The sequence below is a fragment of the Lipotes vexillifer genome, unplaced genomic scaffold (assembly GCF_000442215.2).
Source record: "Lipotes vexillifer unplaced genomic scaffold, Lipotes_vexillifer_v1.1 scaffold402, whole genome shotgun sequence".
Taxonomy (NCBI): Eukaryota; Metazoa; Chordata; class Mammalia; order Artiodactyla; family Lipotidae; genus Lipotes; species Lipotes vexillifer.
In genome coordinates, this window is record NW_006798409.1 from 3822615 (window position 1) to 3837140 (window position 14526).

The 14526-nt window shown below is 41.3% G+C and overlaps 1 protein-coding gene across 1 annotated transcript in view; it reads right to left on the reverse strand.

The window, feature by feature from the left end:
• Positions 1 to 2738: 2738 nt before the first annotated feature.
• DOP1B (DOP1 leucine zipper like protein B) overlaps positions 2739 to 14526 on the reverse strand; it is a 105739-nt gene continuing 93951 nt past the window's right edge. The window contains exons 33-37 of the mRNA XM_007470498.1: positions 6625 to 6761; positions 5532 to 5587; positions 5146 to 5307; positions 3490 to 3619; positions 2739 to 2990 (exon numbers count right to left, since the gene is read on the reverse strand). Of these exons, the coding sequence (XP_007470560.1) occupies positions 2739 to 2990; positions 3490 to 3619; positions 5146 to 5307; positions 5532 to 5587; positions 6625 to 6761 (737 nt within the window). The remainder of the gene's footprint in view (positions 2991 to 3489; positions 3620 to 5145; positions 5308 to 5531; positions 5588 to 6624; positions 6762 to 14526) is intronic.

The window sequence follows — 14526 nt, forward strand, 5'->3', positions numbered from 1 at the left end:
GCAGGAAGCCCGCTGGGCGTGGTGGCCTCAGAAGCTGTCTCCCACCCGGTACCACACGGCAGCAGCCCTCGCAGGGTTTTCCTGTTTAAACTTCTCAGCCCTGGGCTTGAGAACGTAGTGCTCTAGAGCAAGACAGACCTAGGCTTCGGTTCCTGGCTCTGCTGACTTTGGAGAACTGAGGAACAGTCCCTACCTCTCAAGGGGGTTAGGAAATCACCCATGTGACGCACTCAGCACTACGCCTGGCCCCTGGGAAGCACTCCAGTAGTGACAACCATTCATACCCGCTCATAAGGGCTACGTCCCCGCCACACCCTCCTGTAGCTCCATGCGTTCCAAAGTCTGCTTTGTTAGAGCACGGGACCCAGCACACCGCTTGCCCCCAGAGAAGTGGCACTTTGGTCCTTGGGCTGGACATGTGGCTTAACTTCTGAGAGGAAATGAGTCACAGCGGTCGTCTTGCAAGTGGGAAGGCAAAAAAGAACTGTTGATTTTGCTTTTCCTCATACTTAAAACAAAAATCTCCATTTTCTCTTTTAAAACTAAGACAACACTGTCAATCAACTATACTCCAATATAAAACAAAAAGTTAAAAAAAAAGACCCCCCAAAAAGTCAAGTGAAAAAAAAACAACTATATAAACCACAGCGGGAGCACAGAGAGGGTTTGTTGCTACAACCCTGAGGGGTAGTTACAGTCGATATTTCTATTGTATAGATGAGAAAACTGAGGAACAAAGTATATGTCCAGCCTAGCATGTGGGTAAAGCTGAATAAGAAACCCAAATTGAATTCAGAGCCTATGCCCTCACCCACTGTGGTGTGTACACTGACTAGACTTAGATATACATCACATTTATAAGACTTCTTTCCTAGTGTTCTATGATAAACAGAGATGTACTACTAAATCCCTTTTAAGATTTCTATTAATAAATAAGGATTAAATTTTATATGGTATTGACCGAGACCATTAAGCTGTTTTAGATACTGGAGAGGAAAAAAAGAAAAAACAAAATTTGTAAATCTAGGTACAGATACAAGAACTACCTTTCATGGCATAATAGCTACTGATGATATAAATAAGCTATTAGTTTTGTTGTCAATTTTGATACGTGATCATATGTACCCACCTTGATGTTAACTATTAATCAGCATATGGTTATCTCCTCACAACCTGAATTATAGGGAACTCATCATATAAGTTACATTGAATTCACAATTCTACACTTCAATATTTAACATTTTAGTGACCAAACTTGCAAATGATTTTAAAGATACCCCCCAACACACACAAAAACAACATAGTTTCCATGTAATTATTTATTTTTTTTATTATTTTTTTTTGGCTGTGCCACACAGCATGCGGGATCTTAGTTCCCCAACCAGGGATCAAACCCTCGCTCCCTGCAGTGGAAGCAAGTTGTCTTAACCGCTGGACCGCCAGGGAAGTTCCTCCATGTGATTTTTAACACGTATTTGTATGAATACCCATATATGGTGGTGCTTTTTGATTCTTACTTTTAGCCCTTATTTAGGGGACCAAGTGGTTCTGTGCTCCCCATATCCTATCTTGGGGCTAGTGACACAAATTGCTTCTGCAGTGTTCACAAACTAATAAGTAGTAGAATGTTAGGAGAAACCTAACCAATAATGTTGGTCAAATTCCCAAACACCCTTGTCTATAGAAAGGATGGATCTGAGAGCACACATTAGGTAGCACAGTTTGCATCGTCTGGCCCGGAAAATGAGGTCACGGAACGCCCTGGTGGCTGAAAAGGGGACATGAGCTAGGCAGGTCTGGCAGGCAAGCCCCGCACACTGGCGCAGAGTGAGGGTGCTAACCTCAGAGGATGGGCACCAAGAGGGAGTCTAAATAAGGAAGTTGGCATGAGACAAAGAGGCTCGAAAAGAGTGGGATGACACGCTGCCAGCCTGGAGGAGTCTGTGCCTAGGAAGGGATTATTTTCATCAACAGCCATGTCTGCAGAGAGGTAAAGAGATCCCAGAAAGGACAGAGTAAGAAGGAAGAGTCCAAAGAGTGAGTTTCCCTGACAATAGTTTCAGGCATTAGAGGCTCCATGACCACGCTGATTGCTTTATGTTAAACGCAAAGTGCTGGCCAGGCACACCGTGGTACCATAACTAAGGTTAACAGCTGTCAGACATTTGAAAACTATGTATTTCTTACCCAGCAGAATAGTGTAAACATGTGATTTTAATGGGCATGAGTTAAATACAATGAGATATCTTCAAGCTCACACCTCTGCAGAATAGTCAATGGTAACGGGCAATTAGTATTTTCAGAAAATAATATATTTTCATTTTAAAATGTGGTACCAAAATAAATGTTTAAAGGGACGTATGTGAGAAAGGTTAAAATAATAGTCAACAAGATTTTTAGAGAGGTGTACTGACACAGACCCATATATCTGCAACAAAGAAAACAACTCTTCATCCTTTACTTTATATTATAAATTTTGTGCCACGATTAGATGATATATTAATTTTATTTCTTTACATAAATTGAGGAAGAAACATAAAATCAGATCTAAAAATATTACATGGCATTCAGGGAGGTGTGTTTTGGTGCCCACCAGAAAAATGATCTGAAATTTACTTTCAAAACTGAGACAGACTTGTTTAAAAGCGCTATCCTGGCTCCTTTTTTTGTTTTGAATATATCCTGGTTTTTCTCGACGTCTCAGTAAATGGATTAAACAAGTTCTGGCTTTTGCAAGGTTAACATTCCAGATGTTCCAGAAAATCATATTCAACACATTCTTCCAGCTGCTTCAAGACCCTTGAGCTATCTGCGACGGGAAACTCCACAAGTAGAGGGCCTCGGGTGTCAGCAGGCAGTTTACTTTGGGTTTTGAAAGCACAATTTAGAGTCTTGAAGAATGGCATCAATTGCCTAATGCTGGAAAGAGAACGCTGGCGCAGAAGAGGGAACTCGCTCTTCATGGTCATCTCATCGGAGCTGCTGATCTCCTGCAAAAAACCCACAACGACATGGCTTTGCTAAGGGTTAGAGATGCACACGAGGCATGTGCAGGCGGTGAAAGCTAAGAGATGGGTCCTTTATGAAATTCACTGTCAGCGCTGGTGGTAGCAGCATAACCTCAAATCCTAGGTCTTCAGCTGCCATCTTCCACCAGGATTTCACCCTGAGCCCACCCCGCTGGGGCCACTGTCACCTCTCCTGCAGGCTCTTCCTCTGAGGCACAGAGGAACTCTGTGGGCAAGACTACTTTCTACAGGACTGTGTCACCCAGGAGGCTTTACCTCTGAGCAACTGGGGGGAGAAAGTGACATATAAATGCTAAAACAAAGATGAAATGTATAACCATCTCCAAGTTTGAACACTCAGGAGGCATTCTGAAAACTGTTCAAAGTGGTTAAAATCAAATAGCATATGAAGCACTCCACACACTGTCCAGCCTCTCTCCCCTCTGCCACAGATATAACTGTGAAAAAGGAAAACACTTACCCCATATTTTAATTTTAGAAGTTCGAGAATCCTGACAGTGTGGGGTTTGCATTCTTGGTGATTCTCCTCTAGATCCGACGGGAAGGCAGGGCCCTCTGTGTCTACTTCTGGGACAAATGCCCACCTGTAACTGGAGGAAAAAAATCTGAGGTCAGGCATGCTGGCTTTGGAGCCCACTTAAAGAGTTATAAACAGTTTTACTGAGATGTAAATCACATTCACCGGTTTAACATGTACAAATCAATAGCTTTTGGTATATTCACAGAATTGTACATCCATCACCATAATCAATTTTAGGATATTTTCATAACCCCAAATAGAATCCCTGTTCCCATTAGCTCTCACCCCTCAGTCCACTACACCCCTTTGATCTAGGCAACCACTAATCTATTTTCTGTCTGTACAGATTTTTTTATACTGGACATTTCATATAAATGGCATCACATAATACATGGTTGTTTGTGCCTGGCTTCTTTCACTTAATATTGTCAAGGTTCATCCGTGCTGTGGCATGTGTCGGTACTTTATTTCTTTGTATTGTAGAATATTTCACTGTATGGATACACCACATGTTATTTAGCCACTTGTCAACTGATGGACATTTCTCTACCTTTTGCCTATTATGATTAATGCTGCTGTGCATACTCACGTACATTGGAACTCACTTAAAAAAAAAAACTTTCTTTTTTAAAGCAGTTTTAGGTTCACCCAAAATTGAGCAGAAAGTACAGAGGTTTCCCACTTGCCCTGGGCCCTGCTCTGCCGTGCACAGCCTCCCTGACTACCAACACACCCACCAGAGGGGTACATTTGTTACAATGGATGAACTGACACTGACTTAACATCATCACCCAAGGTCCAGAGTTTACCTTAGGGGTCACTCTTGGTGCTGTAACGTCTATAGGCTCGGACAAGTGTGCAATGACACGTATCATACAAAGTAGTTTCACTGCCCTAAAAATCCTCTGTGCTCTGCCTCGCTCTCCCCTCCCCCCGGCACACACTCAGCTGTTTACTGTCTCCACAGTCTTGCCTTTTACAGATCATCATATAGTTGGAATCAGACAGTATGTAGCCGTTTCAGATTGGCTTCTTTCACTTAGTGTTTCTAACCACAAACATTTCTACATGATTTCACTCTTTAGGGGAACAGGATAGAGAGAAGTGGCATCTGGGGCCAGGCATGAAATTAGACATATGAGCAGCTGTGTTAAGCCTACAGGAAATGTGAGCCCACAAGGGCAGAGCCAACTGGATACGGCAAGTTTCATTTATTTAATTAAAAACAAAGAGACAAAAAAATTATACAAACCCAGTGAGGATTACCAGTGGGTGACTCTTGTTTTATAAGAACCCAATAGCAAAACCCACCTAAACACACACACACACACACACACACACAGAGAGAGAGAGAGAGAGAGAGAGAGAGAGAGAGAGAGAGAGAGAAACCCGTACATAAACACTACTGTGAGCCAAATTCCCCGAAACACAGATGTTGCAAGTAATGTGAATCTTGGTATTCTGAGCAGGCTCCTCGGCCACTAGCAACCCATGCTGTGGTGTCTTATATATTGTACAGGAAAGAACAAGTGAAAGCGCTCACGAGGAAAGAAAGTCATCTGCTTCAAAGAAGACACGTGGTCTTCTCTGACTTACATCTGAAATAGCGGCATCTTGTCAGGTGGAAAAGAAAGTGCTGTGTCCAAGAATTTGCAAGCTGATAAATATAGGATAAGTTCACTCTGGGGTATCTCCCCCATCGAGGGCTCATTTCCATCAGAGACTGAAACTTTTATTCTGTTGATTTTGTTGCTGTTTCTGTAAGTTTGCAAAGAAACTCTGGTTATAAATTCATTCACATCTGCTGTGGTCCTTTTGCCTATGCAATGTCCATAAGAAGGTTTTCCTTTTAAGAAATGGTCAGAATAGCTGGTCCCTTCACAACTCCTTCAGGAAAACAGTATTTAGTGTTAGATAGCCCTGCGTCTTAAGGTGATGTCCATTAACCTTCATGTATGTGTGCAGACTGCTGTACTGCTTACCTCAATGATTCATCGTCCTCTTTCAGATCGTCTTCAAGCTGTATGAATGTCTGAATCTTTAAAAAAAATGTGAATTCAAGTTACTATTTGAGAGAGAGTAAACCTAGCTTAATGTTTAAAATTTATATGTCCATAAAAAATAGCAAAGAAAGCAAAAGAAACAATCAAAAAAATGAAAAGACGACATATGAAATGGAAAAAAATATCTGCAAACCAAATATCTGATAGGATAATATCCAAAATATATAAAGAACTCACACAACTCAGTAACAAAAAAAAGCAAATAATCCAATTAAAAAATGGGCAGCATTATTTGCAGTAGCCAAGACATGGAAACAACCTAAATGTCCATCAACAGATAGATAAAGAAATTGTTTATATATAAACAATGGAATATTATTCAGCCATGTAAAAGGAGGAATCCTACCATTTCCAGCAACATGGAAGGACCTTGGGGGCATTATACTAAGTGAAATAAGAAGAGAAAGACAAATACTGTATGATCTCCCTTATAAGTGGAATCTAAAAAAATAAAACAAGGAACTTCCCTGGTGGTCCAGTGGTTCCAAGACTCCATGCTTCCAATGCAGGGGGCGTGGGTTCAATCCCTGGTTATGGATGTTAACTAAACTTACTGTGATAATCATTTCATGACATACTTCAGTCAAATCAAGTTGTACACCTTAAACTTACACACTGCTATATGATACATATCTCAATAAAATTGGGGAAAAAAAACCAGTTTACAAAATAGCAAATAGGGAGTTCCCTGGTTGTCCAGTGGTTAGGACTCAGCACTTTCACTGCCATGTCCTGGTCGGGGAACTAAGATCCCGAAAGCCACATGGCACGGCCAAAAAAAAAAAAAAAATCAAATAATATCAAACTGTACAGATTAATTGGAATAACTGACGTTGAGAGAGCAACTAGGATTATACGATAAAATATCTCTATTTAAGCAACAGCTGACTATGCGCTACCAACTTGATTGAAAATTTTGCAGATAAAATTAGATATATATGAAATATTATTCCTGAAAAAGCATTTCTAAAAGCTCCAATTTTGCTTTCAAGAGTAAAATATTTGCACTTACCAATTCAGAGACCATTATTGGCCACAATGAAGTCAAATGTTGAGCAGATATTCTTAGCAGCAAAACTCTGAAAAAAAGAAACATCTGAGCAGCAGCTATGGATGTCTGTCCAACTCTGAGATTGTCTGTCAGGCGTTCTAAGGAAAGAAGATTTTAGAGATGTCACACAAATATGCAGTTTCGAGTTTCTCACTAGACAACGAGGAATAATAAAATTGCAATTGCTTTGACATTTGACAAGAACCTCATACATGAGATGGGTGTTAGGAGAATGGTTTTGTGCCCCGTGTTTGCCCCCAGCACTGTTCTTTGTGAGGCACAGAAGTTTGTGGTTTTTGCTAAAGAAGTGAATCAACTTCCTCTTATTCCCCTGCTGCAGCTGAGTAGAAAGGCAACAACTTCTGGCTCAAGCCAGAAATCCAGTGTGTGATCAATAAACATGTAATTATTCTTCTAAGAATATGAAACATGAGACACAGAAACTGAAGAGTCTTTGGCGAGTGAGGGAACTATGAGATCATATAGATTGGTTGGCAGATGACACTATATTTTGGGGCTGAGGAGTGGCAAGTGAAGTGTGTGAATAAAATAGAATTATTCAGTAAAGTTTAGATTTGATGACCATGACAAAAACTTTAATTCCTGCAGGAAAAAGAAAAAAAGGTAAACTCTCTAGTCCCTACAGTCTTCCCCACTTCTCCACTAAAATAACTGTTTGCAGAATGTGATTTTTTCCCATAATTTAAGTTTTCTTAGGAAGATGACAAGTTGCCATAGGAAATAGCTGAACTATGGTCATGCCGTTTAAGATTTGCTGTAGTAAATTAGTAATAAACTTCTCTTTACTTGAGGTAGCTTAAGTGGGTTTTTTTTTTTTTTTTTGCGGTACGTGGGCCTCTCACTGTTGTGGCCTCTCCCGTCGTGGAGCACAGGCTCTGGATGCGCAGGCTCAGCGGCCATGGCTCATGGGCCCAGCTGCTCCACGGCATGTGGGATCTTCCTGGACCGGGGCATGAACCCGTGTCCCCTGCATCGGCAGGCGGATTCTCAACCACTGCGCCACCAGGGAAGCCCTTAAGTGGGTTTTTACTTCTTGCCTTTAAAAATACTCTGACCAAATGAAGGATCGTGCATAGATCAGACACTTGACAAACAGGTTGGCATTTTTAAAGAGTGGTTTGTGCTTTTGGTTCTGTACAAGATGGAGTAAGTATAATACATCCTATTTATCTAACTGCAAACAAACAAAAACCTTGAACAAAAATACATAAACCAACTATCAGAAAACAGGTGAAGGAAACATGGCAGGACTGGGTAGGAACCTTGGGACTTAAGGAATGACCTGGAAGTGGGTTCCATGTGGTTTTTAAATTTTTTATTTTATCCCAGCTTAGGCAATTGAAAAGAATGTAACCTGGAATGCCAAAGGTCTCAACTTGAATGAGAAAAGATACCCAAAAGACACCAATGCAGAGTTAATACAGAGGTTGGAATTACTGGAAAAGGATTTTAAAGCCGCTATCTAAAAATACTCTAATAACCAATTATGGACACTTGAAACAAGTAAGAAATAGAAAGTGTCAGCAAAAAAATACAAGATACAAAGAAAAGTCAAATAGAAATTTTAGAACTAAAAAACAGAATCACCAAGATAGAAAAACTTACTGTTGAGCTCAACAGCAGAATGGAGATGACAGAGGAAGAGGGGAATTCAGGACACAATCAACAGAAATTATGTGAGCTGAACAAAGGAGAGAGAAAATATCAGAAAAAAAAAAAAATGAACAGAGTCTCATAGATGAGTGGGACAACAAAAGATCTAACATTTGTGCACTGAAATCACAGAAAAAGAGAAAAAAGAGTATAGGTTGGAAAAATATTTTAAAAATAACAACTGAAAACTTTCCAAATGTGGTGAAAGACATATATCTACAAATAAAACAAGCTGAGTGAACTCTAAAAGGGATAAAACCAAAGAAATCATGTTCAGTCACATAATCAAACTTCTGAAAACTAAAGACAAAGAAAAAAATCTTGATAGCAATCAGAGGGAAATTATACATTACCTAAAAGGGAGAATAATTCAAATAATAGCAGATTTCTCATTAGAAACCATAGAGTCAGAAAGAAGTTGCCGTTTTTCAAGTGCTGAAAGAAAAGAACTTCAACGCAGAATTTTTCTATTTCCAATGAAAACATCCTTCCAGAATAAAGGTGAAAGAAAAAACAACAACAAGAACCAAACCAAACCAAGATGAATGAAGGTGAAAAAAAAAAAAGGCTCAATGAAGGAGAACAGTGCCAACAGATTTGCACTAAAAGAATGGCTAAATGATGTTCTTCAGACAGAAAGGAAATGATAATGGTAGGAAACATGGAACATCAGGAATGACTAAAGAGCAATAGAAAAGGTAAATAAATGAGTATAAATAATATCCTTTCCTCTTGAGTATTTATGTTGGACGGTGAAAGCAAAAAGTGTATCTCTATCTCTTATGGTTCTAGTATGTAAATGTAGTATTTCAGACAACTATATTACATGGGAGAAGAGAAAAGCAAATGGTGGTAAAATATTGATACTAGTAGACCACAGTAAGTATGTATATTCTATGTTCACTGTAATCCCTAGAGCAACCACTGCAAAAAGCTATATGAAGAGATATACCCCCAAACCACTTTAAATAGATCAAAATGGAATGCCAAAAAAATGTTCAAGTAACCTCAGGAAAATAGGAAAAGGGAAACAAAATGAATGAAAATCAAGGAACAAACAGAAAATAAATAAAATGGCATAATATATCCTTACATGACATGTCAATTAAAAGAGATTGGTTGAATGGATAAAAGGAATGACCCAGTTGTATGCTATCTTACACAAAACTCACTTCAAATATAACAATATGGCTTCCCTGGTGGCACAGTGGTTAAGAACCCACCTGCCAATGCAGGGGACACGGGTTCGAGCCCTGGTCCAGGAAGATCCCACATGCCGCGGAGCAACTAAGCCCATGTGCCACAACTACTGAGCCTGTGCTCTAGAGCCCGCGAACCACAACTACTGAGCCCGCGTGCCACAACTACTGAAGTCCGCACACCTAGAGCCCGTGTTCTGCAACGAGAGAAGCCACCACAATGAGAAGCCCACGCACCACAACAAAGAGTAGCCCCCGCTTGCCGCAACTAGAGAAAGCCCGCGCAGCAACAAAGACCCAACACAACTAAAAATAAATGAAATAAATTTTAAAAAAAAGATAAAACTACTTAAAAATATATAACAATATAAGTAGGTTAAAGGTAAAAGGATGGAAAAAGATACAATATGCAAACATTTTAAGAAAGCTGGAGTGGCGCTATTAATATAGGACAGAATAGACTTCAGAGCAAAGGAAAGTACCAGGGTCAAAGAGGGACATTACACAGTGGTAAGGTCAGTTCAACAAGAAGATATAACATCCCTAAATGTCTGTGCACCAAACAACAGAGGTGTAAAATACTTGAAGAAAGAACTGCCGGAACTCAAAGAAGAGTAAGTATTGACAACTGTAGCTGAACTTCAACATCCCTATCCCATGACTGACAGAACTCCTAGGAAAACAGTCAGTAAGGATATAGAAGAACTGAGCAATACCTTCAGCCAACAGGATCTAGTAAACGCTTGTAGAACACTCCACTCAACACCAGCAGAATACATCTCATTACGTGCTCGTGGGACATTCACCAAGACTCTGCTTTACGGCCCATGATATAACCGAACTTCAACAAATTTAAATCCTACGAAGAATGTTCTCTGACCATAATGGAATCAAACTGGAAATTAATAACAGAAAGATAACCAGAAACACTTGGAAATTAACAAACTTCTAAATTAGATATGGGGTGAAGAAGTATTAAAGGAAATAAAAAATATAAAGAAATGAATGAAAATTACAATATATCCGATTTCATGGGATACAGTTAAAAGTATTGCTGAGAGGGAAATTTATAGCACTAAATGCTTACATCATAAAAGAAGAAAACACTCAAATCTATAATCCAAGCCTCTACCTCACGAGACCAGAAAAAGAACAAAATAAAACCAAAGCAAGGACAAAGAAGGGATAATAAAAAGCAGAAATAAATGAAACTGGAAAAAAAAACAAACAAAAATAATGTAGAAAAATCAATCAAATTAAAATGTGGTTATTCGAAAAGAACAAGAAAAGTGATAAACCTCTAGAAAGACTGACCAAAAAAGAGAGAAAGCAAATTACCAATATCAGGGATGAAAGAAGGCGTATCTCTAAAGACATCAAAAGGATGAGGGACTTCCCTGGTGGCTCAGTGGTTAAGACTCCACGTTCCCAAAGCAGCGGGCCTGGGTTTGATCCCTGGACAGGGAACTAGATACCACATACATGCTGCAACTAAGAGCTCACAAGCCACAACTAAGGAGCCCATGTGCCACAACTAAGGAGCCGGCGAGCCGCAACTAAAAGGAGACCACCTGCCGCAACTAAGACCCAGTGCAACCAAATAAATAAATAAATATTAAAAAATAAAAATGTTAAAAAAAAAAGGATAATGACATTTGAATTACTGTTTAAATGGGAATGCAAAATGGTACATCCACTCTGGAAAACAGTTTGGCAGTTTCTTATAAACACACATTTACCATAGAACCCAGTAATCAAATCGTTGTGCATTTATCCCAGCTTGCAGGATCTTAGTTCCCTGACCAGGGACTGAACCTGGGCCCTCTGCAGTGAAAGCACAGAGTCCTAACTACTGGATCACCAGACGCTTTCTTTTTTTTTTAAATTTATTTATTTCATTTATCTTATTTTTGGCTGCACTGGGTCTTTGTTGCTGTGCGTGGGCTTTTCTCTAGTTGCGGCGAGCGGGGGCTACTCTTTATCGCGGTGCGCAGGCTTCTCATTGTGGTGGCTTCTCTTGTTGTGGAGCACAGGCTCTAGGCGCACGGGCTCAGTAGTTGTGGCTCACGGGCTCTAGAGCGCAGGCTCAGTAGTTGTGGTGCACGGGCTCTAGAGCACAGGCTCAGTAGTTGTGGCACACGGGCTTAGTTGTTCCATGGCATGTGGGATCTTCCTGGACCAGGGCTCGAACCTGTGTCCCCTGCATTGGCGGGCAGATTCTTAACCACTGCGCTACCAGGGAAGCCCCTACGCTTTATTTCTAATAACCAAAAACTAGAACAACCCAGATGTCCATCAGGTAAATGGATAAATGAACTGAGGTACACCCATAAAATGGAGTATTAGTACTCATTAAAAAAGATCAAACTCTTTATACACCCATGAACATACCCCACTTGCCTTTGGATGGATCTCAAAAGCACTGTACTAAATGAAAAAAGCTAATCTCAAAAGGTGACATTTACATAATACGTATGATGTATGATTCCATTTATGTAACATTAAAGTGATGGAGAACAGATCAGCGGTTTCCAGGGGTTAGCGCTGGGTGGAGGGTGTGACTATACAAAGCAGTGAGTGACTTGAGGGTGTTGCTTTGTAGCGAGGGAAGAGTTCTAAATCCTGGCTGTGGTGTTGGCTACAAGAATTTGTATGTGGGACACGTTCATAGAACTAGACACACAGACACACACACAAAGAATGCATTGTAGAAACTGGTGAAATCTGAAAAAGTCTCAAGTTGAGTTATGGTAATACTCCCACATCGATTTCCTAGTTTTGATGAGGGACTATGTTTACGTGAGATGTTATCATGGGGGAAGCTGGACGAACAGTACACAGGAACACCAGGTACTATTTGTGTAACTTCTTGTGAGTCTTAATCTACTTCGAGATAAAAAGTATTAAAAAAAAAAGTGGTTTGTACACACGGGGCATATTTCATATTGATGCTCCAAATAAAAGCTAAATTCGTGAGATTATTCTTCAGCCAAGATGATCTATTTTAGAATCTCTAATATTCCTTTCTCAGCTGAGTGATAAACCTTACAAGCTTAAGGAGTCCTGGTGAGCAGAGCCAGAGAAAGCCCTGAGCCAGAATCTCTGCACCACCGTCAAGGCTGCAGAACCTTGTTTAGGCTGGCCACATAATCTTGCTGAGCCCATTTCCCATCTGTGAAACTCACCTGCCTCAAAGGGTACCTACTAAAGAACACAGCCTACTGTTGGGAGCCAGAGGGCTCAGATTTCAGTCCAGGTTTTGCCAGTTAGTGGCAATGCAACTTTACGCAGGTGTTAATCTCTCTGAGCACTAGTATCCTGATGTAAAAATGGAGCTAATAAAGGACAATGAAGAAAACTTTAAAGATGGGAAGGACTTCAATGGACCTGGAATGAGCCACACTCCTCAGCTTAGAGGGAACAGAGTGTTCCCTCTAGACCTTTCTGATCCCCTCATCAGGGGCCTTTGTAGCCTGTCCTCCTTTCATCCTAGACAAGCAGCATTTTATCGTCCCTCCTGTTTAAAAAATAATTGCTTTGAGCCGATTTACTTCTTTTGAGATCAATGTAAAATTTATGTCACTACGAGCCAAGATGTGAGAAGCTGCTCAGTTCTGCACCGAGTGCATCGATCGACCTCTTCCAGTGCTACCTGATGGTGATCAGTTGGGGGTGAGGACCCCAGAGGAGAAATGCCAGACCTTCCCCATTCCTGCCTCTTTTGATTTCGTCTCAACTATTTACCATGGTGTGCAACTTAGGAGCTTCTGGATGCCTCTGCTCCCTTGACTGGGGTGTCATCGCTCCATGGGGCCAGTCAATTGTCCCAAGACTGTCAGAGAATGTTCTGAACCCCATCACCCCAGGACCTTAGGGAAGATGGGTCTATCAACAGTCCTGGGGACGATGACAATACAGAGGCAAGCGCTTTGCAAACTGTCAATTAGTTAAAAACGGAAGGGGGTAAACATGTTTACTTCTTCCTCTTATTTTTTTAAAACAAGGATTCAAACAGGTATTTTTATTTTATTTTATTTTTTATTTTTTGGCTGCGTTGTGTGGAATGAGGGATCTTAGCTCCCCAGCCAAGGATCGAACCCGTGCCACCTGCAGTGTAAGTGCGAAGCCCTAACCACTGGACCGCCAGGGAAGTCCACTCTACTTTTTCAAACACGTAGTTTTTTTTTTTTTTGCAGTACGTGGGCCTCTCACTGTTGTGGCCTCTCCCGTTGTGGAGCACAGGCTCCGGACGCGCAGGCTCAGCGGCCATGGCTCACGTGCCCAGCTGCTCCGCGGCATGTGGGGTCTTCCCAGACCGGGGCATGAACCCGTGTCCCCTGCATTGGCAGGTGGACTCTCAACCACTGCGCCACCAGGGAAGCCCCGTGTAGTATTTTTTTTTTTTTTTTTTTTTAAAAAAACAGCACTTGAGCTATCCAAAGTGGAGGGTATTTATCTGGAGAGATTCCTCTTCCCCCAAGGGCCCCCAGACTATCTTCTATTTAAAGTAAGCATTATGCTGACTTCCATATATGTTGTATGTACATAATATTATGTTGCCTCCACTTCTCTCTCCCTCTCTGAGCCATGATTTCTCAGAATTGGATGTTTACACCCTGCCATAGTCAGATTCTCCACACCACTGATTGAAAAAGGCCATTGTCTGTTCTCTTCTTGTTCTACACATCTAATGCTGTCTCTTTAGCCCTCTGGGGCTCACCCCAGGTTTTAGGAGAGTGTGTGATGGGACATGGGGGAGAGAAGGCACAGGTGTTTCTCCCAAAGTGAGAAGGCATGGGGCTTCCCTGGTGGCACAGTGGTTGAGAGTCTGCCTGCCGATGCAGGGGACACGGGTTCGTGCCCCGGTCCGGGAAGATCCCACATGCCGCGGAGCAGCTGGGCCCGTGAGCCATGGCCGCTGAGCCTGCACGTCCAGAGCCTGTGCTCTGCAATGGGAGAGGCCACAACAGTGAGAGGCCCGCGTACCGCA